The 26,717-nt window shown below is 35.1% G+C and overlaps 1 protein-coding gene across 3 annotated transcripts in view; it reads right to left on the reverse strand.

Moving 5' to 3' along the window:
- The window catches only part of NetA (Netrin-A), a 219,833-nt gene that overhangs the window by 75,050 nt on the left and 118,066 nt on the right, over positions 1-26,717 (reverse strand). For all 3 annotated transcript variants that reach the window (XM_085806572.1, XM_085806573.1, XM_085806571.1), the window contains exon 2: positions 10,126-10,314. In XM_085806572.1, coding sequence (XP_085662698.1) covers positions 10,126-10,314 — 189 coding nt within the window. The remainder of the gene's footprint in view (positions 1-10,125; positions 10,315-26,717) is intronic.

A 26,717-nucleotide genomic window follows, 5' to 3' on the forward strand; every position in this document is an offset into this window, starting at 1 on the left:
CACACAACGCTCAGCAAATTACCCCAACTTCTTTTCTCATTTCATGCACCAGTGCCTCTTCCCCCTCTCGTCTATACAGGTGAGAAGCCTAATTTCCAGTTAAAAGACAAAAGATGCCAACCTGTCCACTCTTTATGAGTTTACTTCTCAGTTTGTTACAGGCATTCTGCTGCGGTATAGAGAAAAACGCAGATCCACAGAAGGATGTGGTCAGCACTAGATCCGTGAAAACAATTTAAAAAGTAATAAATATACCTGGTAAAATCCTTTGAAAATAATATTATGACCTTGACGATTCACTTTTAAATGGAATAAAAACATGCATACCAATGCAGAATTTAAAAATAAGCAGGAAAACAAGCTTAAACTGGCGTAGACTTGGAATAAAAATTAAAGAAATAAAGGAAGGAATTTGTATTAAAAACCTTAGAAACTTTAAAATATTCAATTTTCAGTTTGTTCAGTGTCCTATTGTTTCTTGCTTTTCACTATAAAAATGGATCTGTTTCAGAAGTTTGCGCTGATATCAGTTACACGAGAATAAGGATAAATACAGAAGCTTGGCTGTTCGCACACTTTTTTTTTTTTTTAACGATTTTGCTTTGTATAAAATATCATCTGCTTAGAAATTCTCTTTTTTAACTACAACTATATTTTTGAAGGTATAAATAATCGTCTGCTATTTGATAGCTTTGTTTTCATGCAAAATGGCGCTTTTAAGAAGCTATATTTGTGCTCTTTCCAAAGAAAATTATTCGTTATCTAGTTACTAAAAAACGCTCTGAAAGCCATAATTTTTCGATATCTAAAGCTACGATAGGTAATATTGTCAACAAGAAAAGAAAAAAAAAACTTCAAAGTTTTTCATGTGGAAAATATTTTTCCAAATACTTATTCAAGGAAAAAAGGAATGTTTCTAATGTTGCAGAGGAAAGATTTTTAACATTAAAAGAAAATCCAGCAATTCAAAATACTCAGCGTCAACTGTAAACAAAGTGGTTAATGCTGATTTGAATTTTGAAAAAGGGGGAAAAATAATGTGTATCTTCTTCCTCCACGACATACCGTCGAACGCAGAACGCGTTGCAGAATTTTTTATGTGAAACATATATCTGGGCAAAAATGGGAAAACGTGGTCACAACAGATGAAACTTAAATGTATTAAAATGACTACAATGAAAAGAGATCCATATATTATCACCAAAGAGGAGAAAAAGTCTTAAGACCTAGAAAGTTTTTCAAAAGGATTCATGATTGTTGCTTATTTTTCATATAACGGCAAATTAAAAATAAAAGTGTGGAGAAATATGTTTAAAATCAACTCCATGTATTATCAGGAACATATTTTATACCCAGTTTTCAAATATGAAATACCTACTCTTCACATACAGAGCCATCAGTCAATAGAACGTCACCAAGACAAAGCTAGCAGCTACACGTCAAAATCCACAATTCTCACACACAAAACAAAAACCACAGAACAAAAACAATATGTGGCATAAAGCTACTACGAGGCGATGTGGGTGATCCAAGTCCTTTGAAATAAAACGATTGAGTAATTCGGATCTCCTTTTCATTTGATTGAAAAGTACAGAACAGGATCCTTTCTTGCCAGGAGAAAAAGAAAATACTCTTTCTTTAGATCCTTTGATATCTTTTTACATTTGAAATTAAAACAGAGATAAAAAAAGCTAGTAGCAAAAGAATTCAAAAAAAATTCTGCAGTTACTTTTCTACCATGCTTAATAAAATTCTATGAACTTTCAGGATTTTGTAAAAAAGTATTTTCCCCTTCTTAACGTGTGCCTTCCTATTATAATTGAAGCCTATCTAGCTAGCAGGCGGAAATTCCAGAGTTCGAATCTTCATAAAGGCATGGCTTATTTTTCATGTTTCATGCTCCTAAATAAGACTAATGACTCTGCAAGTGGCCCCAAACTAAAATGTGCTGGGCAATTATTCGCCACCACTTGGATTTGGTGCCTTTTTAGGGGAAAAAAATGTAAGCAAATTTTTCCATCTTTATCGTGTGTCTTCATGGTATAACTGGAAGCACGTCCAGCTGAGAACTTCACTATCTTGCACATTAATGTATATTATATATATATGTGTGTGTATGTGTGTGTGTATGTGTACACTGCGTCAGCAGAAGTCCTTACCCAACCTTTATTTTTGCAACCGTTGGTCGTAGACGTAATACAACCAGCTGCAAAAATCTTTTAGATGACTCAAATATTCATGCTTTAGCACTTTAAAATTTTTAAAAATACGTTTTATAGAAACTATAGAATATAGCTTATTTATACGGTCCCCTAGTTTCTACACTTATATTTACGAAAATATAAAGGCCGGGTAAGGACTTTTGTAGACATGGTGGGCACAGTTCTGAAGTGCACATCGGTATCACACCCGAAGGAGGGACTTCGAAGAAAAATTGATGGGCTTGGGACGGGTCCGCTTCGGGTGACTCATTTTTGTGGGATGTGTTTTTCTCACAAAACATTATTTTGTAGGAGTTTATCATGTGGATCGTCGAGGCAGGATATGAATAATGAGGCTCTGAATTGCCATATGAAATTAAGGTGAGTAGAAAAATAGTTTTTTTACTGTAGATAAAATATTCAATGAAATCACTACGTTTAGGATAAAATAACGCGCCGAACAGCGATTAAATTAGAAGTTAAACAACAAAAGAAGCCATCAAAACTAGTCCTGTAAAATTTGTAAATACACTGGTGTGCAAAAATTAAGGGCGTGGTCGAAAAATTAGCATATCAGCTGAACGAAGAGGCAGAGCGGACAAAAAGACCAATCAGGAGATTAAGTAAGGTGATGTACGGTAGCACATGCGCAGATATGCAGGTAGACGTAATGGGGAGTGTCTGAGTAGTATAAAGCATGTTGTCGGTGTAAGATCAGTATTTCTGGAGAACAGATTGCACGCCGTATAGCAGTTAAAATCACACCGAGTTGCTGCCTCAGCGAGAAATGGCGAATAATCAATCTGTTAGACTACATCTGGATGCTTTTACCCGAGGACGAATCATTGGGAAGTTGGAGGAAGGCCGCAGTGTGACAAGTGTGGCTGCAGAGTTCGGAATTGCTCACAGCATCGTTTCACGACTTTGGAGACAATTTCAAACTACAGGAACAGCTCTCCGGGGGTTTAGTAGTGGTCGCCCACGAGGAACCACACCCGCAGATGACCGGTATATTGCCTTACAGGCCAGAAGAAACAGGCGGCAGACAGCGGGAGAAATCGCTAGACACACGACACAGGCGACTGGACGACCGATATCGCGTTTTACCGTGGCCAGAAGACTGCACGGTGGTAGTCTGTTTGCACGACGCCCTGTACGGTGTGTACCTCTAACGCCTACCCATCGGAGAAGGCGTTCTCTGTGGTGCCGGGAACACCGGAATTGGAGAGACAATGAATGGGGACGAGTACTCTTTACAGATGAGAGCAGATTCAGGCTGAGTAGCGATTCTCATCGCATACTCATCTGGAGAGAGCGGGGAAGACGCAATCATCCCTCGAACATCATTGAAAGGGACAGGTATGGAGGTGGCGGTGTTCTCGTTTGGGGAGGCATCATGCTTGGTAGTCGTACAGACCTTCATATCTTCGACGCAGGTTCAGTCAAAGGGACTCGTTATTGTAACGAGATTCTTCTTCCATATATGCGTCTTTTTAGAGGCGCTATGGGTCCGCAGTTCCTTTTCATGGACGACAATGCACCATGTCACCGCACAGTAGCTGCCGAACAGCTCTTAGAGAGTAAGTATATTGAACGTATGGATTGGCCAGCACGATCTCCGGATCTCAATCCCATCGAGCATGTATGGGATTTTCTAGGCAGACGCTTGGTAGCTCGTACCTTACCACCAGTAACGATTCCGGAGCTTCGATTGGCGCTGCAAGACGAATGGGAAGCAATGCCTCAACAACTCATTGACACTCTCATTCTCAGCATGGGCAGACGCTTTGAAACCTGCCTAGCATTCAGCGGAGATCATATCCCCTATTAAAGACCGGATGTTTCTTGCTGGACACCCATCACAGGGATGTTTCGGCCTTCAGTCGCATTGCGCGTCATGCTACTTTTTCAATAAAGCTTCTTTTTATCCCTCTGATTTCTCTTTTAGTAAGTGTTGCTTACATTACTCATGTCCTTACGTATTGGGGATCTTACGGTATTAAATGTGTTGATTTGGAAAGCTTTTGTACAAAGTTATATTGAAAAAACCGTCTCGTCCTTAATTTTTGCACACCAGTGTATAACGCTGATTGTCTACCGAAAATTTTGAATGAAAGTTACGAGTATGAACTAAATTAAATCACTCTGACATTAATAAGAAAGAATTCTTCGTTAAGAGAGGAGCATTTCAGAGTCTTATCTCCATTATTGCTAGGGAAAATGAAACAAAGATGTAGAAGTGTGTGTGTGATTATGGCAAAGCCTCGAGGGCTATCTGCCTAAGGGGAGGATGGGCTTCGTGGAGGACTTTCTAAGAGAAACTGGCTCGTATGCACGTTACACATGGGGAAAATCACAAAAGCGCCCATGCAGCCAGCCCGTTCGCGGGATTCGAACCTCGGACCGAACTACCAGTGTTCAGCGACTTTACCGCTCGGCCGCTGGTGAGCCATCAAGGATGTAGAAGAGCGGCCATTCTGAATTTTAGCAGTCAGTTTTAAAATACATTCTTCAGAACAAAGTTCGCAATATTGTAAAACTACTGCGAACTCCCCCCACCCCACAACTGCTGCTGTAAGTATAGCTAATTGTGAGAGGAATTTCTAAGCAAAAATCTTTTAAGAACTCTTTTAGACCTACAAACGTATGCTGTGCGTTTAAGAAATCTTTCTATACTCTCTACATATCAGAATGAACCAATTACGTAAATTTTTATAACGAAATCGATGATTTTAAAAACAAAAATCTAAGCAGAATAATCATGTAATTTAAAAATTTTTGAAATTAAATTTTTTTTTCAAAAAAACATATTTAGTTATTTCAAAAACGTTTAAATTAATTTTATTATATGCCATTTTGACATATTTCTAGTTCGCTTATCCCATCTGTTGCGAATTATGCTCTTCCCAAAATTCATAAAAGTGGTATTCCTTTCCGTCCTATTGTATCAAATTTAGGTACTGCCTCGTATCCACTAGCTAAATATTTAGTTTCTAGATTTTCAACTCTATTAGACAATAACATTTACACCATAAAAAATTCAATAGAGTTTGTAAAAAAGGTTAAAAATATTTCTCCTAGTAATTTACTCATGGTTTCTTTTGATGTAAAATCATTATTCACCAATGTCCCAGTGGAGGGTGCATTAAGATGTCTAGAAACCAGACTTCGCGAATTTCATTTCTCTTGCATCGAAATTGATGAGCTAATTTCTCTCACTCAACTCTGTTGGAAACAAACACATTTTGTTTTCCAAAATAAATATTACAAGCAAACTGAGGGATTAGCCATGGGAAGCCCCCTCAGTCCCATCCTGGCTGATATCTACATGCATTATTATGAATCAAAATTGTTTGAAACTTTAAACTTCCCGGCATGGTTCCGCTACGTAGACGATACTTTTACCCTGTTTGAAGGTAATAAAGATGATTTAAATAAAATTCTTTCAACAATGAAATTTATTGATCTTGCTATTCAGTTCACTTTTGAACTTGAGACTTGCAATTCTCTTCCGTTTCTCGACATTCTGGTCACACGTAACACATCCAACTTCAGTACTACGGTTTACCGTAAACCTTCATTGGTTTGCCTTCCACCACACTTTAAATCATGTCATCCGACTAAACAAAAGTTAGCTTCATTTTATTCCTATGTTTTCCGTGCTCTTCAAGTTTGCTCCTCCAAACTAGCCCTCGATGAAGAACTAAATTATTTAAAAGCAATACCTATTGACAGGGGCTTTTCACCCAACATTATTAATCAAGCAGCTAAAAAATTCTCATCTCAATACACTAAAAGGCACAATCTTGTTTTAGGAGATTATAAAAATTCTGTTGTCATTCCCTTCTTTCCATCAATTAGCTATAAAGTTGCACATATTTTGCAGAAATTTAACTTTCGTGTTGTTTATTCTCCCATCAATAAAATTCCGAGTTCCATACTCAAGGACCCCATTCCGGATATGAATTCCTGGTGTATTTATAGGATTCCTTGCCAGTGTGGTTTTTAATTTACATTGGGCCAAACTAAGAGAGCCTTAAAATTTCTCGTTTGATGGTTTTTGCAGTGAGTAACTTGAACAATTTTCCTTAAAATGTCCTCCATGGGGGCATTTGTTTTTCGGTAGATACAGCTCGTATACTTTGCCTTGATCAACTAGATACAGAAATCTGCTCAAAAATGCATAGCAAATTCGCATTTGTATCTTGAACAGAAGACAGTCTCGGGGGAGTACTCTCATTTCTTATCTTCCAATCATGTTCATGCACTTATTTAAAATACCGGATGATTGGCCAAGTAATTAATTTATTTTCTTATACATAATTTTAAATGGAAACGAGTTGGTTTACCTTTTGCTTTTGCTAACTATTTAAGAAATTTCACAAAAATATTCGTCAAAATAAAGTTTTTCACCAAATAAATTAACAGTAAAAATTAAAGTATATGTGTTGATCATTTTAACATATAAGAGTTATAAGTACTTAAAAATACATATATTTGAGTAATGCTTTTTTTCTGAATTTTAACTTTTATTCATATTTTGGTTCAGAATTTTAAATTAATTTTTTAACCATATCTAGACCCTAAAAAGAAGTCCTCTTATAATGCAAAATGACTAAACTTGCATCGAGTTTACCTGTGTATATTTTAATCATTGCTAATTAATAATTATAAATCCTACTAGTTAGAGCTAGGATGAATCCTGAACATTTTCTAATCCAAATTCTAGGAAGTTCTAAAATGTCTTGATACCATAAAATAATAAACTTCTGTTTGATATTATCATGTAGGATTTTATTAAAATTAATAAATTAAATTTGAGTTTAATAATTAAATTAAATTTGCATTTAATGAAGTATATTAGTTCAAAATACAGTCTTTATTAAGATACATTTACTAAAAAAATACAAAAGAAAGTTAAGTAAAATACATGATTAAAACTCCTTAATCCCGTGGGAGACCACCAGCGGCCAAGCGGTAAAGTTGCTGAACACTGGTGGTTCGGTCAGAGGTTCGAATCTCGGGAACGGACTGGCTACATGGGCATTTTCCTGATTTTCCCCATGTGTAACGTGTATACGAACCAGTTTCCCTTAGAAAGTCCTCTCCGAAGGCATGACTCTCCTTAGGCAGATAGCCCTTGAGGCTTTGCATTATTCAAATAAACGAAAGATGAATTTTCTAAGTGTCATTTGACAGAAAATATTCTATTAGGAGTTCAGTATTTTTTAAAATAAGTATGGGAAGAATGAAGAAGAAAGTCTAGAAGAGAGAGAATAATTTCAAGAATTAACATAGATAAATAATAAGCATGAAATGCTAAATTCTTTCTAGAAAATTACGGGTGTGTAGAATTCGGGTCTGGGGGACCGCAACTTGTATTTGACAATCCAGGTTCGCTTAAACTATAATATTCCCGTTCTTTTTTTTTAATAAGCTCTTCAAATGGACTCATTAATACAAATCTTTCTAAGCTGTTCAGTTAATGCATTTAACGATTTATTAAATTAGGCATTCGAAGCGAAAAATGTGGGAAGATTCCAGTTTTCGAATACTAGTTTTTTTTCCATAGTGGAGTATTCGAATGTCCCTTTTCTGCTATTAATCCTTCGTATGCAGTTTTTCGTGTTAATATCTAATTCTGTCCGGCTGGCAAAATTTCCCCAGACTCGCCTAGAACGTTGGCTCCACCTAGGATTCAATGTATTTATACGTAGAAAAGATAAATAAGCCAAATATTCTCGAGGGGCCAGTATAGGCAAAAACGCTATGTAGTAAGTTTTCATATCAAGCTCCGTAACTAGAGTTGATTAGAGTGCTGATCCGCAACTTCCCTAATCCTCTTTTTCGTCTTGATGAGAAGCTATTAACTTTAACCTCCTAAGTGGAGTTTTGCCGATGTGAGTTGCATCCGGGTCTGAAACTTATTTGATCCTCCGAACGCTAATTGGGCTAAAGGTAATCTTTAATCTGAGGATCGCAGAATTGCCTTGAATACTCGCACACTGAAATAGACAGTATATGGAGCTATAATAGTTTATTGGTTCAAGACTGAATACTGTGAGACGAGTAAATGGTAAATACTGGTAGCAATTAATAAGGAGTTTAATTTACACAATCAATATGCTTGGTTATGTAAATTAAACTTGCATTTCAAACACATTATTAATAGGAGAATATTAAACATAATTAGAAATAAAAAATAAAACAAAAAAACCAACAATTATAAGAGAACTTAAGTTCTTACTGAGTTCAAACTGTAGTAAAAAATTTTAAATTAGACAAATCAGTAACATTAATTCACGTCTGTGTTGGTGTAAAGCGATGCGTATTGTTAGGTTTGTAGATGACGAATTGAGCGACAAAGATCTTTTGCTTTTAAAACACGTTTGACGCTCGTTTCGAACATCTTGCATTTTCTTACTCATTTGAAGAAGAGTAATGATAGTAAAAGTATAGCCTTAGATGGATGTAGCTAATTCTATTCCCGTTGCACACTTTCAAGATAAAGAAGAAATAATCGAACATGTACTGGGAAAGGAAGAAGATGATGAGGAGGAGGGAAATGAAGATTACAAGCAGAGTAAGAAAGTTGCGTGGAAGGAAGCTGACGAAGAACTGGAGACCTTCATAATATTTCTCGAGAAATGTTCATCTCTGTGCATATATGATATTATGAAGCTTTATTTTATACACAGTGAATCTTTAAATTTATGATGACAATCTTAAAGCAAGCGTTCGAAGTTACATGACATTCAACATTATATGCTAAGAAATACTAAGACATTGGTAACTGTCATGTGATAATAAATATTGCAGTTTTAAAATGTTGCTTAATTTTGTTTTTCTGAAATAGAAAATTATGTTATGAGTTTCAGTCTTAAGTAACCTGTAGAATTTTCAGTATTATTTATTTGATTTGAGTGGTAGATCTTCGCCGATATTTATTCAAGTGCAGATAGATCTCGCACTACTGATAGATTTCGTATACTGCAGTTTCTACAGATGGCATCACAAAACATGGGCAAGTACATTTTATAAATATAACTTTAATTATCTGGAAAAATATCTTATTCGGAATTAGGCAGTCACGTTGAAAGGCATTCTACTGTATACCGAAAACACTGGGCGAACATGAATATAGCGCCATCTATTGAGGAAAATAGGAATGAAATCTGAAAAATTAAGATAATTTAATTCTGAAAGAGTTAAGAAGGAAATGGTTTGGAATTATTGTCATTAACTAAAGAAGATAATTTTTTTTGTGTGAATGTGAAAAGCTTTAATGAAGTCCAATTATCAACTTAAGAAGCTTTATGGACTATTTTCGTAAGTCATCATCCATAAAGAAAATTAAGATATAATGATTTTGACGTAAAGGACATAACGATTTGAACACGTTATTAAGTTTCCAACTACGATTAGTTGCCGATGATGTTTTTATTTCTTCTTTTCTGACATAAGAATCGTGTTCGTAGATGCGAAATTTTAATTCTCTTTAGTTTAGCTTATGTATCTCAAACCACAGTGACAAGATATACTATAAATTTGCAAGAATTAAATTCAGAGATGGAATCTTCAAGGACAGATTTTCCTAATAGGTGAGAAAATGATCTGAAAGTTGGACATCTGGAGAATCCGGACAATTTTATAATTGATAAAAGTATGGAAAAGGAATAACGACAAGATTATTCATGTTATTTCTTTAACAGCGGATATTTATCTTACCCAAATATGCAAGGTATTTGCATTAGTTTTCTGTTATCCTCCGTTTAGTATTTATGAACAGCATGCAAAGTCATGCATTATTTTTAAATACTTCTAAAGTACTAGGGGTAATGATAAGAATATTAATAAATAATCTGAAAAATGTACTCATCAATTTGTAGCATGTAATAAAGAACGTGTTGGACTAGTTTCTTACCTTTACACGCTTTCCTGTGTGTGATTGGTTTGGTGTTGTCCCTATAGTAACCTTCTTTGCAGTAGTGGCAATGACGTCCTGCCGTGTTGTGACGGCACTTGAGGCAGACGCCGCCGCTTGTTCTGCCAGATAGCTTGTATAATTCCATGTTGAATCGGCATCGGCGGGCATGCAGATTGCAGTTACAAGCTGTTTGGAGAGAAAGATAAAGTGTTTCAGTGACATTGCTAGAAAAACAAGTATATTACAGAAATAACAAATGAACACAACTGAAACTGAAAACAATGTTTTTCTTTTATTTAAACATCCTAGAACTATCTTCATGATAACTGACTTTTACGGATATTGCTCCTAAAAACTCTGATGACTTTAAGTCATGAGCAATGAATAAGCCAGGAAACAGCTTCAATTTTATCTGCTCATTCGAGACATAAATGAAAACCAGTCTGCTTGATTTCTGCACCAGCAGTATGTTAAAAATTAAACTAACAAAAATCAAGAATTTATCGAGATATAGACGGGGAAGGGGAGCAGATAACTCTCAAACCCATGGAAACTGCAATCTGAAAAATCTTCAGATAGTTTAATCCTAAAATACAGAGTATACTATTAAAAATTTTAAAAAATTAAAAAATGTAAATATGATAAATACTTAAAAAAACTGAACGAACTACTTAGTGTGCGGTGTTAGAAACATGTTTTATTAATAATAAAAGATCTTCATGTGCTTATAAAGTAATCAATTGGCTATATCATCAGTTAACAATGTAAGAATTTATTTATTTTTACCTAATAAATTATTTTTTGTTTAGCAGCTTTTCTGTCTTTCGTCTTTTCCATTTTCCTACCAGAATGCAAATTTTATTTCGCGCGTATTCAGTTGAGGTAGAAAATGATAGTATTTGAAGGAAGGTTTTAAATTGTTGAATCAGAGCATGTTTTTCCTGCTGAAGTCCACGTTACTAGCTAAATACCTTAGACAGCAGATTGTCTGCGGCGTTATTCTCACCATTAGGCTTGTCACGCTTTTATTATGTTTGAGTCAACTTGCTCGTTATTCATTTAGTGTAGCCTTTGGCTACTTGCGACTTAACGTAGCTTTAATTTGAATTCATTACTTTTTAAGTTACGCCATAAATCCTGGCTGGTTCTGTAAGCACAAGAAGTGTCTTCTGTTAAATTACTGAGTTTAATAAAAGATTCTTTTACATCTTTATCATGTTCTCTGTCTGATCAGTGGAATCGGTTAGTGGAACGTTCATTCTGAATGTAAGACTCTGGACGTATAAGTCTTATGTTCAGTGTGAGAACATCCCAGACATTACCAGATCCATCGCAGTTGCGGCGTTTTATTTGGAGACCGGATATGATTATCTCGCTCAACATCTGCACTGTTATTGATATACATGACAGTTCCTTCTGTACTTTGGGAACGAGAATTTTGAATAATGTAGTCATTTGTTCCATTTCCCAGTTTTTATGTAGCTATTGTTATTGTAATTAGGTTTATCACTGTTTTGTCTTTTTGTTTTCCTATTTTTGTATTTTCTTTTTGCTCCATTCTCATGCACCTTTGATACACGGGGGGGGGGCGATGATTTATAATCAAGTTCCTTGGCAATAAAAAATAATAATAAAAAAATACGATCAGAGTGAGTCTTAAGGTAGCTAGTGGAAGTTTGCAAAGAAGATGAGACTCTGCAACTATTTAAATTTGTATAAATCAGATTCATCGTTAAAAAAGTTGAGATTTTAATTATATATTTATTGCATTTAATTCGCTCAGATCATTAACCAGTACCAAATTGTTTGAAATGGAAAAAAAAAAACTTATGCTTTACAGAATGGCAACATTGAGAAACCATGTTATGCATAAGGACAAATGGAAGATAAATTAAAGGTCTTATGTGTCACGCAGTGGGAACGCTTTCCGTGAGTTGCTTCTACATCCTTTCGAGTTCTCTCAAACATCAAGCTTTTCCAGAACAGGATTTTATATGTTGAGTGAAAATAACTGGGATGCCTGTCCATTCTTGTATGCAAATCAGGGCCTATTCAACAAGACAGGAACCATCATAAAGTTACACCACCAAAAGGAATAGGTGCCAATTCCCTTAACAAGATTAGTTTTAAAACTTGAACAGACTAATTTTCATAAAAATGTCTGTATTTTAATGCCACGGTGCATCTATGCAAGAAAATTTAACGTTTCCTGTTGCAATTATTGCATAAACAAAGCTTACTTGTATAATGGTCCCTTGCGTAAAGGTGCGTGGACTTTTTGAAAGTTTCCTTTTTCATCTTAAAATCTTATGTACTGGGATCTTTTTAAAGCTATTTTTTCATTTTAAAAGCTTATCATCCCAAAGTGCAAAATGTTCGCCATTGCGAATTTTAGACACAAGAAATATATTCACGTCATTTTAGACTTAATTTTGCTTTTAAAAAATAAATTCTAATTATTTCGATTGATCTAACATCAGTCCTTCAAGCTGCAAAAAATATACTGCATTGGTTATTTTCTTATAAAATCTCGTTTAATTTATGTTTACATTTTATTTTGTTTGAAATGTGAAAAACAATTTGCTTTTTGCCTTTTATATTAATAACAATTTTTATGGGAGTAACATAATAATTTGGATATTCCCCTGATTTATCGATTAAAATTTCATCAGTCATTTACATTCATTATTGAATAATCATATTCAGAATAATTATTTTCTTATTTCTTGAGAAATATTTTGCATATCTCATGCTAAAAGCGTAGACTGAAAAGAAATATTAAAATGTTTCAGAAAGCTTTTGCAAAAATAAGAAGTACGAAAGAAAAAGGAGATAATTATTCTTCACTGTTAATGAAATTTCAAGTTCGCAATTGCTTTTTAAGGGCAATAAAATATTTGAGCAATTTATAAGGAAATTGATTTATATAAAAGCTTTATAAAACTAGATGATGATTTTTATAATCCTACATTCATGGGGGAATCGGAAGCCAAGAACGCTATAAAAAAGACACAAACATACACGTTTTGAGAGCATTTAGGCTAACACCCCGTTGGGCTAAAAGTACTTAGAAACAGCATATCTTAAGAATTTACGATAGTCTCGCGAGCTGACAGTCTCGCGAGCTGGAGATAAAAATATTTTATTCCGTACAATGTTGCCACTGCTAGTTATGAAATCATTCTGTTAATAAAAAATTCATTAAAAATACATAATAAAATAAATTCGTAATTCAAAATTCGTGCGTCCAGGTGCCCATATTCACGTGGAGGACTACGTTATTCAGAATTTGATTACTTTAGGTACCGTTGTTTTATACAGTGCGAGAAACATACATACATTCATGCAGGTTCTTCATTATTTAATTTCTTTAAATATAACACAGGACGATAATATTTGGTGGCAACAATTTGAAAAGTGATTCAACGCTTCCAGTTTCGAGGCTAATAGCCTTTCTGGCGAAGGACCCTTTGTGCTAATAATAATGAGACATTAATAAAGAGAGAAAATGCAGTTAATTTTTCAGTGTTATTAATCTTATTTCTACTGATGCACTTTTTTAAAAATTTTATAAAGAAAAGTCTTATCTATCGATTAAAATTTATTCTTACATAATTAAAAACTTTAATCAAGTTTTAGTCCTAATATTTAATTCATCTAGGTGTAAAAGTTTTGTGTACCTCGTTGGCAAAAATTTTATAAATTATTTGACTGAAGGATTCAAAATTCTTTTACACAAAGAACATGCAATTAATTAATTTCGTCGACTTCTTAGTGCGACGTAAAGTAGTGAATTATTTATGACAAAGCACTTTCCGCGAACAAAAGACGACTTTCACTTTCGTCTGAAATGCTCAGAAATAGCGCAGTATATTAAAGCCTTTCAACAGATACGAAAAATTAAAAGAAGATCGAAAAATTAACTACTTCATTAACTTTGGAGTCGGGAATTTTTGGCTACAACCCAAAATACATGCGGTTACGTGTAGTAAACAAAAGAGATTGTACTTCAACCTGAAATCTTCCGTTTTGCGGTGGGCATTTTATTACGAAGATTTCTCAAGAACTTGCTACATAACCAGGACGGAAAAATATTAAATAGAGCTTTATGAATGCATAACACTTGCTTCAGAAGAATAGATTAAAACTTCTTTATTCTACAACGCCTAATAAACGAAGACGACGGTGTTCTTTGTAGCGAGTTTTATCATACACAGCATTCGTTTTTGACTGTTACGTTGGAAAAAAAAATGAAAGAGGTAGGAATAAGGAAATGCAATTACAGTGATTTCTTTCATGACGAATTAGAATTTTTGGCAGCCAGGAACATGAGAAAATAAGATATGACATGACTGGGATTCGGGCTCACAACATTTCGACTGCTAACTAGACATGCTTCCGATTACACCACAGAAGCACGCATGAGAGGAGCCAAAATTCATTATTTTCTCCGCTATTTAAAGGGCGACTGACGAGAAAGGAGATCCAATCCCCAAATTTATGTGGTGACGAATTATCGACAATCACATTTAAATCGGGGGGAGGAGGGGAGAGGGCACATGCGCTGTTTAGAATTTGTTTGAAGCTGGGCAACAGCGATGCCCTTGCCAGGATTCGAACTCAGGACCTTCTGATTGCCACAGGAGGTCTACCATTTGCACCACTAATGCACGCAGTAACAGAGGTGAAAATAACTTTTAAAATCCCAATTACTTTTGAAAAGATAATTAATTCTACGATATTAAAAATATTTTTCTCAAAGAAGATCATTTCTAATCCTAATATATAGACAATCAAATATATTTATTCTTGGCAATCAAAAGCTTATTAATTTTGGCATCAGCTTAAAATAGTGACCTGTATAATATTAATTGAGAAATGCATCTCAAACTTTATTTTGTTAAATGGAAAATGGTTTTGTATGTCTTTCTGAAATATAAGTTTTATCTTTATCTCAGCGTGTAGTGTACTTTATCTTATATAGACGTGTTTGTAACACAATTTACTTCAAGCGGTTCAGTATATTTCTCTGTTTCTGTCTGTGCAGAATGATATGTTTGACTGCTTACAGCAGTTATTTTCTTTAATATATGTAATTATAAAGTTATAGTTTCAAAAGCCTTTAAAGCATCGACGAAAAAAGTCTTTCTAGTCGCTCTGTAAAATCATTAGGTTACGTCGATGTCAGGATACAAGAAATCCACATAACCTTCGCCGGGATTCGAACTTTGACCTCCGGAATGTGCGTCGAGTGTGCTTCCATTTGCATCACAAAAACATGAAAAAAGGAGAGAGAAATAGAGTAGTTAGATTATTATTTGCCCTCACCGGGACTTGAACCTAGACCTCTCGAGTGCTACCGTTACATAATGAAGGCATGCTGGAAAGAGAAAATACCTTACATACTACCCTTGGGTTACCCCCGGGGGTTCTCGCTTGCTCTTGTGTTACGACCGACCACGGCGGCAAATCCGCGGAATTGAGCAATATTGTCAAAAACACTTTTTAAAGGTCGTTTGGGGATTAGAGGACCCAATCGCCAAATCCTGGTTGTGACGAATTATTGTCTACCCCTTTTAGTTCGGGTACTAGAGTCATTAGGATTTTTGATTGCAGAAGACGTGAAAATTGAGCAATGCCTTTGTCAGGACTAGAACTTGGACCTCCCGAATACGAGCCGAGTGTGCTACCGTTACACCACGAAGGCATGTTGCAAGGAGGGAGAAAGTAGGACTTAAGGACTGACTGGAGATTATAGTAAATATATCAGGAAACTGAAGAAATCCGCACTGCCCTCTTTGGGATTCGAACTTTGGACCTCCCGAATGCGTGTCAGGCAGGTTTCCAGTTACACTACGAAGAAAGAGAAAATGCCTTATAACTCAACACCTATTAAATCATTGACATTCAAAATGGCAAAGCACACGAAGGCTAGCTGCCTAAAGAGAGGTATGCCTGTATAAAGGATTTTCCAAGGGAAATTGGCTCATGTTCACGTGATGCATGAGGACGAAGTCAGTTAGAAATGCAAAGAAGGACAAGATAGGAAAGATTAACAAAGCATTAACAACTTATGTGTACTTTCAATCTGCTTAATAGAAGTTCATTTGGTAAATTAAATCAGAATTCAAAACATAAAAAACGCACTTCAAAATAAAAGGAACAAAATTTTTGATTACATTACATTTACAGTTTCGCTAGGAATCACTATGTGATTAAAAAGTACATTTGACTTATTTTTATAACTGAACAGTTTACTTTCAATGGAATATTTAAAAAAATGTTTACGTATTCGGGATTACGTACTGTTGTAGGTAAAAGCAATTCCAAATTCTTTGACACAATCTGCTGTTACTGCTGTCTACGTAATCAAACCTGTTCCTTTCTGTATTCTCAGTAGATTGTTTTGTTTTACGCTGATATGCTTTGTGAATATTTACCCAGCATTCTGAAGCAAGCACATTGAATGCTTTATTTTCCATAACACGGTTAAATGGAAGTTGAGAGCAAACAAAAGGATAACGGTGATGAAATGCATCAGAATTGTCGGTAGAAGAAAAATGATAATAATAAACATTTCTTTACAGAAACCCATTATGTAATTGCGAAATGTTTTTCAGCAATTGAGAAAACCCCTTGTAAGGAAATTTCTCCTTCCTTACCGCATGTTTTTGGGGTGTAATTAGAAAGCATGTCCAGCTAGCAATCGGAAGATTGTGAGTTCGAATCCCGGCGAGGTCAGCATCGCTGGGATCATGCATCCCTGTTTCAAAGCAATTTCAAATAGCACTCTGTACAAGTGGCCCCCGAATTAATTCGTTACCACAGGTTTGGATACGGTCCTCACCTCTTAGAAAAGGTATCCCCGGGATGTGATGTGGCTCTCACACCAACCTGATCTGACATGACGACCTCATTACGAGCATCGCCTGCCCGACCACAGCGCCCACTACCAGGCACTGCTTTGTGAGAGACAGTCGTGTACCACCAAGACTGCTCGAGCCCCCCATGTTGGGAAGCCAATCTAATTCGTTACCACCTACATCTTGCTACACCGTGTCCTCCTCCCAGTCGCCCTATAAGTGGGGAAGAACTTGCGGTACTAACGCAACCATGCTGGCGAGCGGTTTAAGAACAGATTCAAAGTAATATGTGGAAAATACTGTAAGCCTTCAGACATTTTACCGCAGTTTCTTATATTGCAGAATTTAATTAAGAATTATTATAGAATTAATCTTAAATTTCAAAAGCGCATATTCTAAAATTGAGTTTAAAACAAATAAACTAAAAATATCACAATTTAAAACAAAAATTCTCATAATTTGTCGAGAATAAACAGCTGGAACTTAAAATGCAATAAAAAAGAAGGCACACGAAGATGGCGACGTTGCTTGTTACAGCTGAAGAAGTGTTACGTGCATGGTATCAGAGTATGCTCCATTCTGAAATTCCGACGATTTCTACTAAAGGGATGGCGCTAATTCGTAAGTACCAAATTTTCTCATTCTTTACAGCGTGCCTTTTGGTTTAGGACTTTCCGCTGTCGCCGTTTCGTCGTCGACCTTCCACCGACAGTACAATAAGCTGGTAGATGATTCAACGTGGGCCATTTTCCCCGTCAAGTAAAAATGAAATACGCAATAAAGATTATTTATAATATATAAGTGTTTGTTTACAAAATTGGGGCGCAAAAAAATTGTACATAGTTAGTTAGAAAACTGTGTCAGTATCAAATGGAACAAAATTTTCAAATTTCATAATTATGGGTTAAACCTCTGAGATATTATCGTTTCTAAAATTATGCAGATACAATTCGTCAAATTTTCTTTAAAGTTTAATCAGTTAGCTCACAAAAATATCTCATGCAAGCAAGAAATTCACATTTTTATGAAATCTTATTTGAAAATGGAATTATTTTGGAATTTTGTTTGCACATTACTCTATTAACATTAACAAATATACATATTAGGTATACTCATAAATTAACTTTTATGTCATGCGTAACGACACATTTGTAAAAATTGTATACACAAATATTTATATATTACTCAAAGAGTTTTAATTCATTAGTTCTAGATAATATTTTAGCAATAAATGTTTTTAGTTGAAAAAAACTTCTTTCTTTTAAAATTTACGACAGCCAGAGGTATACAATAGGTAAACAAAATTATTAAATAAAAAAATTAATATAATATGGCAAGATATAATATATGCATGTAAAGAAAAATATCTCTTGACAGCGAATCGACCCGCCGGTGATATGGTGTGACAGCAAAACGGCGGCAGTAAATGGTCTCATTCCCCGAGCCTTTTTGGTCCTGGATTGTAATCGGGAGATCTAGAGCTCGAATCTCGATAAAGCTGCTGCTGATTTTTGTACATTCATTTACCTACGAGAAGATCTGCGTTTGAATTCCTAACGAAAGTTGGTTCTTTACGTTTTCCGCTCCGAACGAATCTAGTAACAACCTCTACAATGTCTATGTAAAAAGATATGTCATTAATCATTTAAAATTAGTTTTAACAGATTTAAACATCTGTTACGTCTCTTGAAGAAAGTAAAAAATTATCTAGATAGTTTTGCTTAGTGCGGAAGATTGCTTCATGATGTTTCTTAAAAGCCAGACTCCCAGTTACCTGTATGATGAACGAAACCGAGGGATTTTAAAACCACCATTCATCATCTACTTAATCTGCAACCGCAAATGACAAAAAGACGCGCATTTTCTCCACCCGTAAGGTGTTCAAAGCAGATAGTCTACCAAGTAATTCAAACTTTACGGTCCTCTAATTCCTCGGCTTCTACAATCCGAAGATAAGGCAAGCGTAAGAAATTTGCTTTACGCGCCTATGCATAAATTAAAGTGCAGCGGTAAACCCGAGATAATACGTAATAAGGGTGAATATATTTAGGCCGCGGCCATTAGGACGAGAAATATATTGCAGGACAGGAGGCAAGGGCACGTACTTGATCATAGACGTAGATAATTGAAGATGCCTCTGCATAGTTTTTTACCTCTAGAAAGTTTGCACAGCTATTGCAGTTATGATTCTGTGATGACTACGGCTGCCATTCTGTAGGTAATAAATAATAACATTGCAAACTTTTATAAAAATTATTAGTTGTACATTTTATAGATTAAGTGTATTTTGAATTAAATCAGGAAAATATATTATTAGTAAACAAACAAACAAAAAATTTCTGTTCCAGAACGCTCCATTCTTTAGATACATAGTATATCGAATCAGAAACAACTTTTTACTGATTAAAATGGTGTAGCAAATGTCCATAATAATTATAAGTTCGACATATCGTAAACTAAATGCATTTGAAGTTGTATCGATTGAAAATTGTGTTATTTAAATTTATAAGAAAGTACGGAATTGCTCAGAATCTGAGTAATGTGTCAGTATGTATTAGTCTGTGAGTGTATAATTAGTGATTAGATCCAGTTAAGAGATCGGGTGACCTATGATTCCAATATGGTGGACGATAACTCGTCACTATCTGCACTGGGTCCACTTTGTCTTGTGCCTCTCTTCACTTTGTCTTAAGTTGCTCTTTAGGTGAAGAAGAATATAAGGAATTATTGCATTCCTTCATTCGTGCTTTTCTTCTGAAGGTGGTTAGGATATTTACCTAATAACTGAAAGATCCACGATTTGAATCCCAGTGGCGATGTTGTTGATTAATTATGTTTCTAACACTGGAAAACATAATGATCTCTAAGACTTATGCCTAAGTTGACTAATTATGACATATGAGCTGATCAACATGGCACAGTAAAATATCAAGAAAGTCGTTAACTGCTTTCAACTCGCTCAGTTAGGAAGTTACAGGGAGTGATTAAACTTCAAAATTAACTTTTAAAAATCTCATGCTTCCCAAATGGCAACACTTTGTTAAACGATATGCGAAACATCTTACGTTTCGTGTAACGTCAGGCAATTTCAAAAGTTGCCTGGGTATGATAACTTAATGTTACACAATATCAACTCCCGATTAACCCGGATAACTTTTTTTTTTCCCCGATGGCGGGTACAAGTCATCACTGACGTTGGCCACTACTAAAGCCAAAAGCGGTGGTCACTTTATTATGGAGGCACCTAATAGGTGGTCTAACTTTGCCTTCTGTAAAAGGACGAACAGCTACAACCATGCCTTTTCCCGGATTTCAACCCGGGCTGTTTGGCATAGCAGCCGGTTCCCTTAACCTCTATACCGCCTGGGCTTCTAATTATGGTTACTGGAGACGACGTCTACAGTGAACTCAAAACTAACGATTAATTCAAGGGCAGTTAATGTACAAAAGAGAAATAACCTTAATTCTAATGAACAGGAAAATGCTGTTAACAATTTACGCGTCTTTTCGCGTAGTTTAAGGCGGATAATAAATTCATTTGATTGCTTAAATTAAATTAGTATTAAAAACAAAAAAGAGAAAATATAAATAACGGACAAATAAACATAATTAGAAATGAAACTCTACGTTATATACTATTTTTAAGAACGATATTTACAAGAGGACTTGAACAATGTCATTGAGCTCAAGTTCAAATTAAAATCTCAAGAACTATTTGTTGTATAGCAGAATTCAATCAGGAAGACATTGTCTACTATCACTGATGTTAGCCCACGCATTCAACCAAAGACAGTTTCGTTTCACGCTTATGATTTGTCATTGTTATTCTTTCCATTTGTTCGAACTAAACAAACTTTTTTTTAATTAAATCTCAAATTGGCAGTTAACTCTTATACGAAAAATTTTGGGTACAATCCGCTAAGGACACATGCTAACTACACAGTACACACATGTGATTTCTCTTTGTGTAGTATTTGTATTTATCGCATAATCATTTTGAATATTTAAAATTTTAAAAGATATTTAGTATATTTTGAAATATTTTTTGGAGATATGGGAATGGTTTATGCTTTTTTCTGTTCAGTTTAATGATAATTGCTTTTTGACTTATTCAATTATATAAAATTACTTCGATTTATCAAAGGATTTATTGGTAAGTTTCACTTCCGTAAAATGGAAAGAAAGGGATCTGTATTTTAATAGAGAAAAAAGGCTTTGTCGATATCGTAAGCAGTTTATTAACACACACATATTTCGCGTTATATATGTAAAAATTATTCCATACTTACTAGAAAGCAAGGCAAAGAGGAGAACGCTATTAAATAAATCATATGAGAAAATTGCTTCTACAGTGCTGTAGTTTTTCTTAATCTCTATCTAATTTTATGTCATTCATTTATGATATCAATTAATTTATCGAAATAAATAAGTTTTTGGAAGACAGGAAATACGAAAATCCAGCTGTGCTGTGCTGTCGCCATAGCTTAATTTCTGAAATTAGAAGTGCCGGAGCTCTATGGAAGACCGTCAGCAAAGAGGAACAAAAGTAAAGAAATAAATAAAATTACTGTTAAAATCATTACTAATTTAAAAATTAAATAGTTAATTATTACGAAATTAATTATGATTTAATTAATATCTGTCAATTATTATTTAATTAACTAAATTAATTAGTTATTATTATTAAAATAGTTAAATAATGAAAAATTAAAGTAATTAAATAATTAAAATTAAACAAAATGTAAAGATATACATTAAAATTTAATAAGCGATTTGTAATATAATTTAATTTTATTCCAAAAAAATAAAATTTTCGAGATCAAATTTCTACTGAAATTGTTGTTCAGTTACATAAGCCCCGGAGCCTTCTGATTCAGGGCTCCGGTATGCTTCGACTAGATTTATGATTTAACCCAAAACTAAGAAGTACCTGCGCAGTTTAAGCTCTGGCTGTCGCCGGAATTCAAACAGCAGAGCTACCGATTGTAAGCTATTTGTATTAACCACTTACACCATAAGAGTGCGAATGCGATAATTCCTTACATTCCTCCCTATTCAAAGCATACCTTTTATCAAAGTGTTTAGCATACGTTTTATCAAAGCGTTGCCATGTTATTATGTTTAGCATACCTTTTATCATAGTGTTACCATTTGGGAAGCATGAGATTTTAAGAATTTAGTGAGTCCCTGTTGCTACCTAACTGAGTAAGTACCACTCAGAGACTATAGATTTTTGAAAATCAGGGGTGACGTGCAAAAGTTAACTGTGCTCTCTTTCGGATTCGGTACAGACCTTCTGGTTAGTACCGAATTAAGCTTCTGGTGGGTTCTGGACAGAAAATTAAAGTAAGCCCCTTTTATATATGTTTCTTTTAATGAAATCTTAACCAGTGTCACTTAAAATGTTTATTAATAATATAAAATACAAACAGTAATGCAATAATGATTGCATAATAAACTAATTTCCTTGTACAGACTTTTGTATATGTATAATATTTTCTAAGCACAGTCGCGATGGCTGGAACTCCCAACAGCTTTCGATGCCCGTTATGGCTGTTGTTAAGACATGCAGATAAAGATAATAAAACATGAACTTGAAAAATTCCCAGTCTTTTTTTCTCACACACATCCAATTAATTTGGCAGACACTTATTCAATTATAATTAAATACGAAATAAATTTCTATGTACATTGATTCTAAAAAATTAAAACGCAGGCAGTTTAGACGGGGAAGCGAAGCAAGGAGTTATTAGCAAAGTGGAAGCTAGGAAAAAAGATGACGTAAGTCTGGTCCAGTCCATGTCTTTATTGCCGGTGTGCAGCGAGTTTATGCCGCTTTACCGGCTCCTGATGAGTGATGGCACCTGGCAATTGGCTTTCCTGAAGAGTTGAGGAGGAACTGAAGGTCAGGAGAAGGGGGTGACCATGCGTCACAGTGTGGAAACCAGACAATTGACAATGGAGGCGCGACGATGAGTAAGTGCAAGAAAATAAGTATTAAATGTACAATCCTGATAAGTAAGGTGATTTAAATACGAAACAAAAGAATACATAATAACTGTAACATAAAGATATATAAAAAATTCTTGCATAAATAAATAAAACCAGAGTAGTTGCGTTTCTAGAAACAAGCTATGATTGGTTAGTTATTAGTTTTGGTTACCCTTTTTAAGCAGCGTTACGTAACGTCGAAAAATCCCCAATTTGGGAAAACAGAAGAATTTAAGGGGCAGTCACCAAATTTAGAATGTTAATTTTGAGGTCGCCAATTATTTGTTTTAAAGCAGCTATCGTATTTTGTTATAATGTATATATATATATATATATACATAATTACAGTTTTTAAAAATTGAAAAAATTCACTACTGTATTATTTTTTTCAAAAAATTTATCAATAATATCTTCGCAATCTGGGAGTTCGAGAGTATCTCTTTCTATTGCAAGCAGTACTGAAGACTATTGGATTCTTTAAATAACTTTTAACTTACTTTAAAACATAGCAAGCTCTCCGAGTCTTGTTGCATTACTTACAGACATAGCTCAGGAAACTCTTAATAATGTTTTAGTATTAGGAAAAGAAGACGCAATGTTATTATTTTTTATGAACTGGTACATATAATTCCGGTTTCGCGGATTTAGTTTTCTCGTCGATAAAATAATTTGTATTAAGTAATCATCCTATTCTTCAACATCAATATCATTCCCCCCCAAAAAAAGTCTTTTTTGCCCCTACTTTATCTTCTGCTCTGTACTGATCCTGATTTTCAACTTTTTTTTAACTCTTTGCTTATTGATATTGATGCGTCTACATTTGTTTTTGTAAAATACTTAAACAACGCATCTTGTTGTTTAACTTTTCTTTCTTTTTTGTAATATTATTTTTGAAATTCTGGCTTAGATTGATGGCTCATATTTGTATTTTGAAATTCAGATAAAAGATTTAAATCATTGAATAACTGAAAGGATTACGTTATTTTTTATAGTAGCAGATGCGGTTGCAAACGGACACACAGCAAAGATAGATGTATTTTGTAGATATTAAAGTTTCATGTATGCACAGCTCCCGCACATTACACGCTTAATAATTATGTAACTCCAAAACCAAGTTTATTACATTATCAATTACTATATGATATTTATCTGCGTTTTTAAAAGTATTTACGTAAATATTATAAATCATTTAAATTACACTCATGTCCATAAATTAAGGATAATTCGGAGTCACGCGGAAATCGAACTCTAAAATAAATATATCACCTGTAAAATCGCTACACACATCTTCAAGAATCATATGCAAATTTCAGGAAGTAACCAGATGACACCGATGGTACGTCACAATGACGAGAGTGTAAGAGAGTGATATATAAGGAATACAGGAAAAGAAGTAAAATTGTTCGCAGCCGCTTTATAAGCATTTCAGTGCAATAACCGAATAGTTATGACACAAAGGACGCATTTGGATGATTTCTTACGTGGTAGAATTATCGGCCGTCTGGAATGTGGGCGTACCCAACTGGAAGTATCAGACAACTTGGAATTACCCAGAGTGTCATCTCCAGGCTTTGGCAACGATTCCAAGATGATGGTAATGTGAGTAGATGTTACAGCACAGGTCGCACCAGAGTTACAACGCCGAATGAGGACCGGCATTTGGCAGTTACTACCAAAAGAAACAGGCGGAGCACAGCCTCAGACCTGTCTCGTCAGCTGTCTTCAGCCACTGGTACGACAATTTCAAGGCAGACCGTGTACAGAAGCTTAGGGAAGATCGGTCTATATGCTCGTAGACCTGTCAGATGCGTTCCACTTACTGCAAATCACTGTCGCCTGCGGTTAGCCTGGAGAAGAGAGCATGCATTGTGGACACCGCAATAGTGGGCTTGTGTGATGCTTTCCGACGAGTCCAGGTTTAGCTTGCAGTCTGATTCTCGCCGGACTTTCATATGGCGAACTTCAGGTACCCGTTACCACCAAGAAAACATCATTGAACGACACCGTTACGGTGGTGCAGGAGTGCTCGTTTGGGGTGGAATTATTCTGGGTTCCAAAACTGACCTGCATGTTCAAATTGGAAACATGACAAGCCAAATCTATCGGGACGTCTTTCTGGAACAACATACGTTTGTTTTGGGGCGCCTGGGCACACAATTTGTGTTTATGGATGACAACGCCCGTCCTCACCGTGCAAAAATCGTAAGCGAATGCCTTCAATCGGAGGATATGCCCCGTATGGACTGGCCAGCATTCTCACCGGACTTGAATCCAGTAGAGCACGTGTGGAAATGCTTGGCCGACGAGTTGCAGCCCGGCAACCTCCTCCTACATGTCTACCGGAACTTCGGAGAGCATTGCTTTTTGAGTGGTGTAATATCCCCCAAGATCAGATCGATAATTTGATACTCAGCATGCCTAGGAATTGTACGGACTGTATTGCATAGTCTGGGAGACATACAATGTAATAACAATCATACCAACCATGTAATATTGGATTTTTGTAAATAGGTGTTTTTTGTAATTTGATCGAGGGAGAAAAAATCGCTAATTGTTTTAATAATATCAAACATATGGCATCTTTTTTGGCTCTTTACCTTTTGTTTAATAAATAAGCTTTACAAATAAGTCAAATTAGTTTTGCTTCTAACTCTTCCTTTGCCTGATTTTGCATTATCCTTAATTTATGGACATGAGTGTATTAAGCGAATCCCCCTCCTCCTACTAAAGCCTTGCCGCTCCGAATTACAGGTTTTAGACATTTGTCTTATTTGTTCCTTGGCTAAACCAACACTGTTTCCGTTTGCCAATGAAATGTGCTACCCTCTTACACCACAAGACTACGCAAGAGAGAATACAATAATTCTTTATAGATTGTCGTTCTAAATATTGTCTTACGCTATGAAAGGCCTCATGCTGTTATGTCTAATTTTGGATTGAGCATAAACCATCTTCAGTGGAAGCTTCCCAAATTTTGTGGTTCTTAAGTTAGACGCTGCTATGCAATTATCATCTATGCCGCTTGGTAATTGTTGCCATTGCGTGAATCAAAAATATCTTGAATTTTTTTTCAATATGGCTTTACTAATCGCTTAATTAATTGAATTTATAAAATTGGCAAAGCAACAACCTTGTGTTTGCCGTAGATTATAGTATCGAGAACCAACAGGTACAGGTCGCTTTTCATCAGAATCTGTCAAATTCTGCTCCTGATAAACAGGAACTTGTACCTGTTTGTCTTCGAAATCGATAGAGTCTTGACTAAAACCGACGCTACACACAAGGTTGTGGCTTTGTCTAATTTTATGTATTACTATGGCATGTTTTTCTTCTCTTTTAATTAAATTTATTTTTCATGTGGCTTTGCTAACCGCTTAACCAAGGGCAACGCAGGCTTTTGGCAGAATATAATATTTTAAATTTATTTTTACAATTAATCTAATATTAGATTATTATAGTAAATTATCATCTAGGTTAAACAATTATGTATGTCTGGAAACTTCAGTAAAATTCTGTATTTGAAATCTAAAAAATGCATCACAACGTTTCTCTTTACAGCTTATACCATGCGGGTAAAAAAATTCAAGCGGAGCGTTTCCCGCAGATTTTAGTAATTTTTTTTTTCTTTTTAACTTAACTTAACATTGAAGTGTTGTTTTACATACATTACAATTTTCTCTCCATTTTTCCCACAATGTATTGTGGCTTGTACTTTCCTGTTCTGAATTCCAGGAA

The sequence above is a fragment of the Stegodyphus dumicola genome, chromosome 12 (genome assembly GCF_044657685.1).
Source record: "Stegodyphus dumicola isolate Sdum_Otavi_A_Nest chromosome 12, ASM4465768v1".
In the NCBI taxonomy this organism is placed as follows: Eukaryota; Metazoa; Arthropoda; class Arachnida; order Araneae; family Eresidae; genus Stegodyphus; species Stegodyphus dumicola.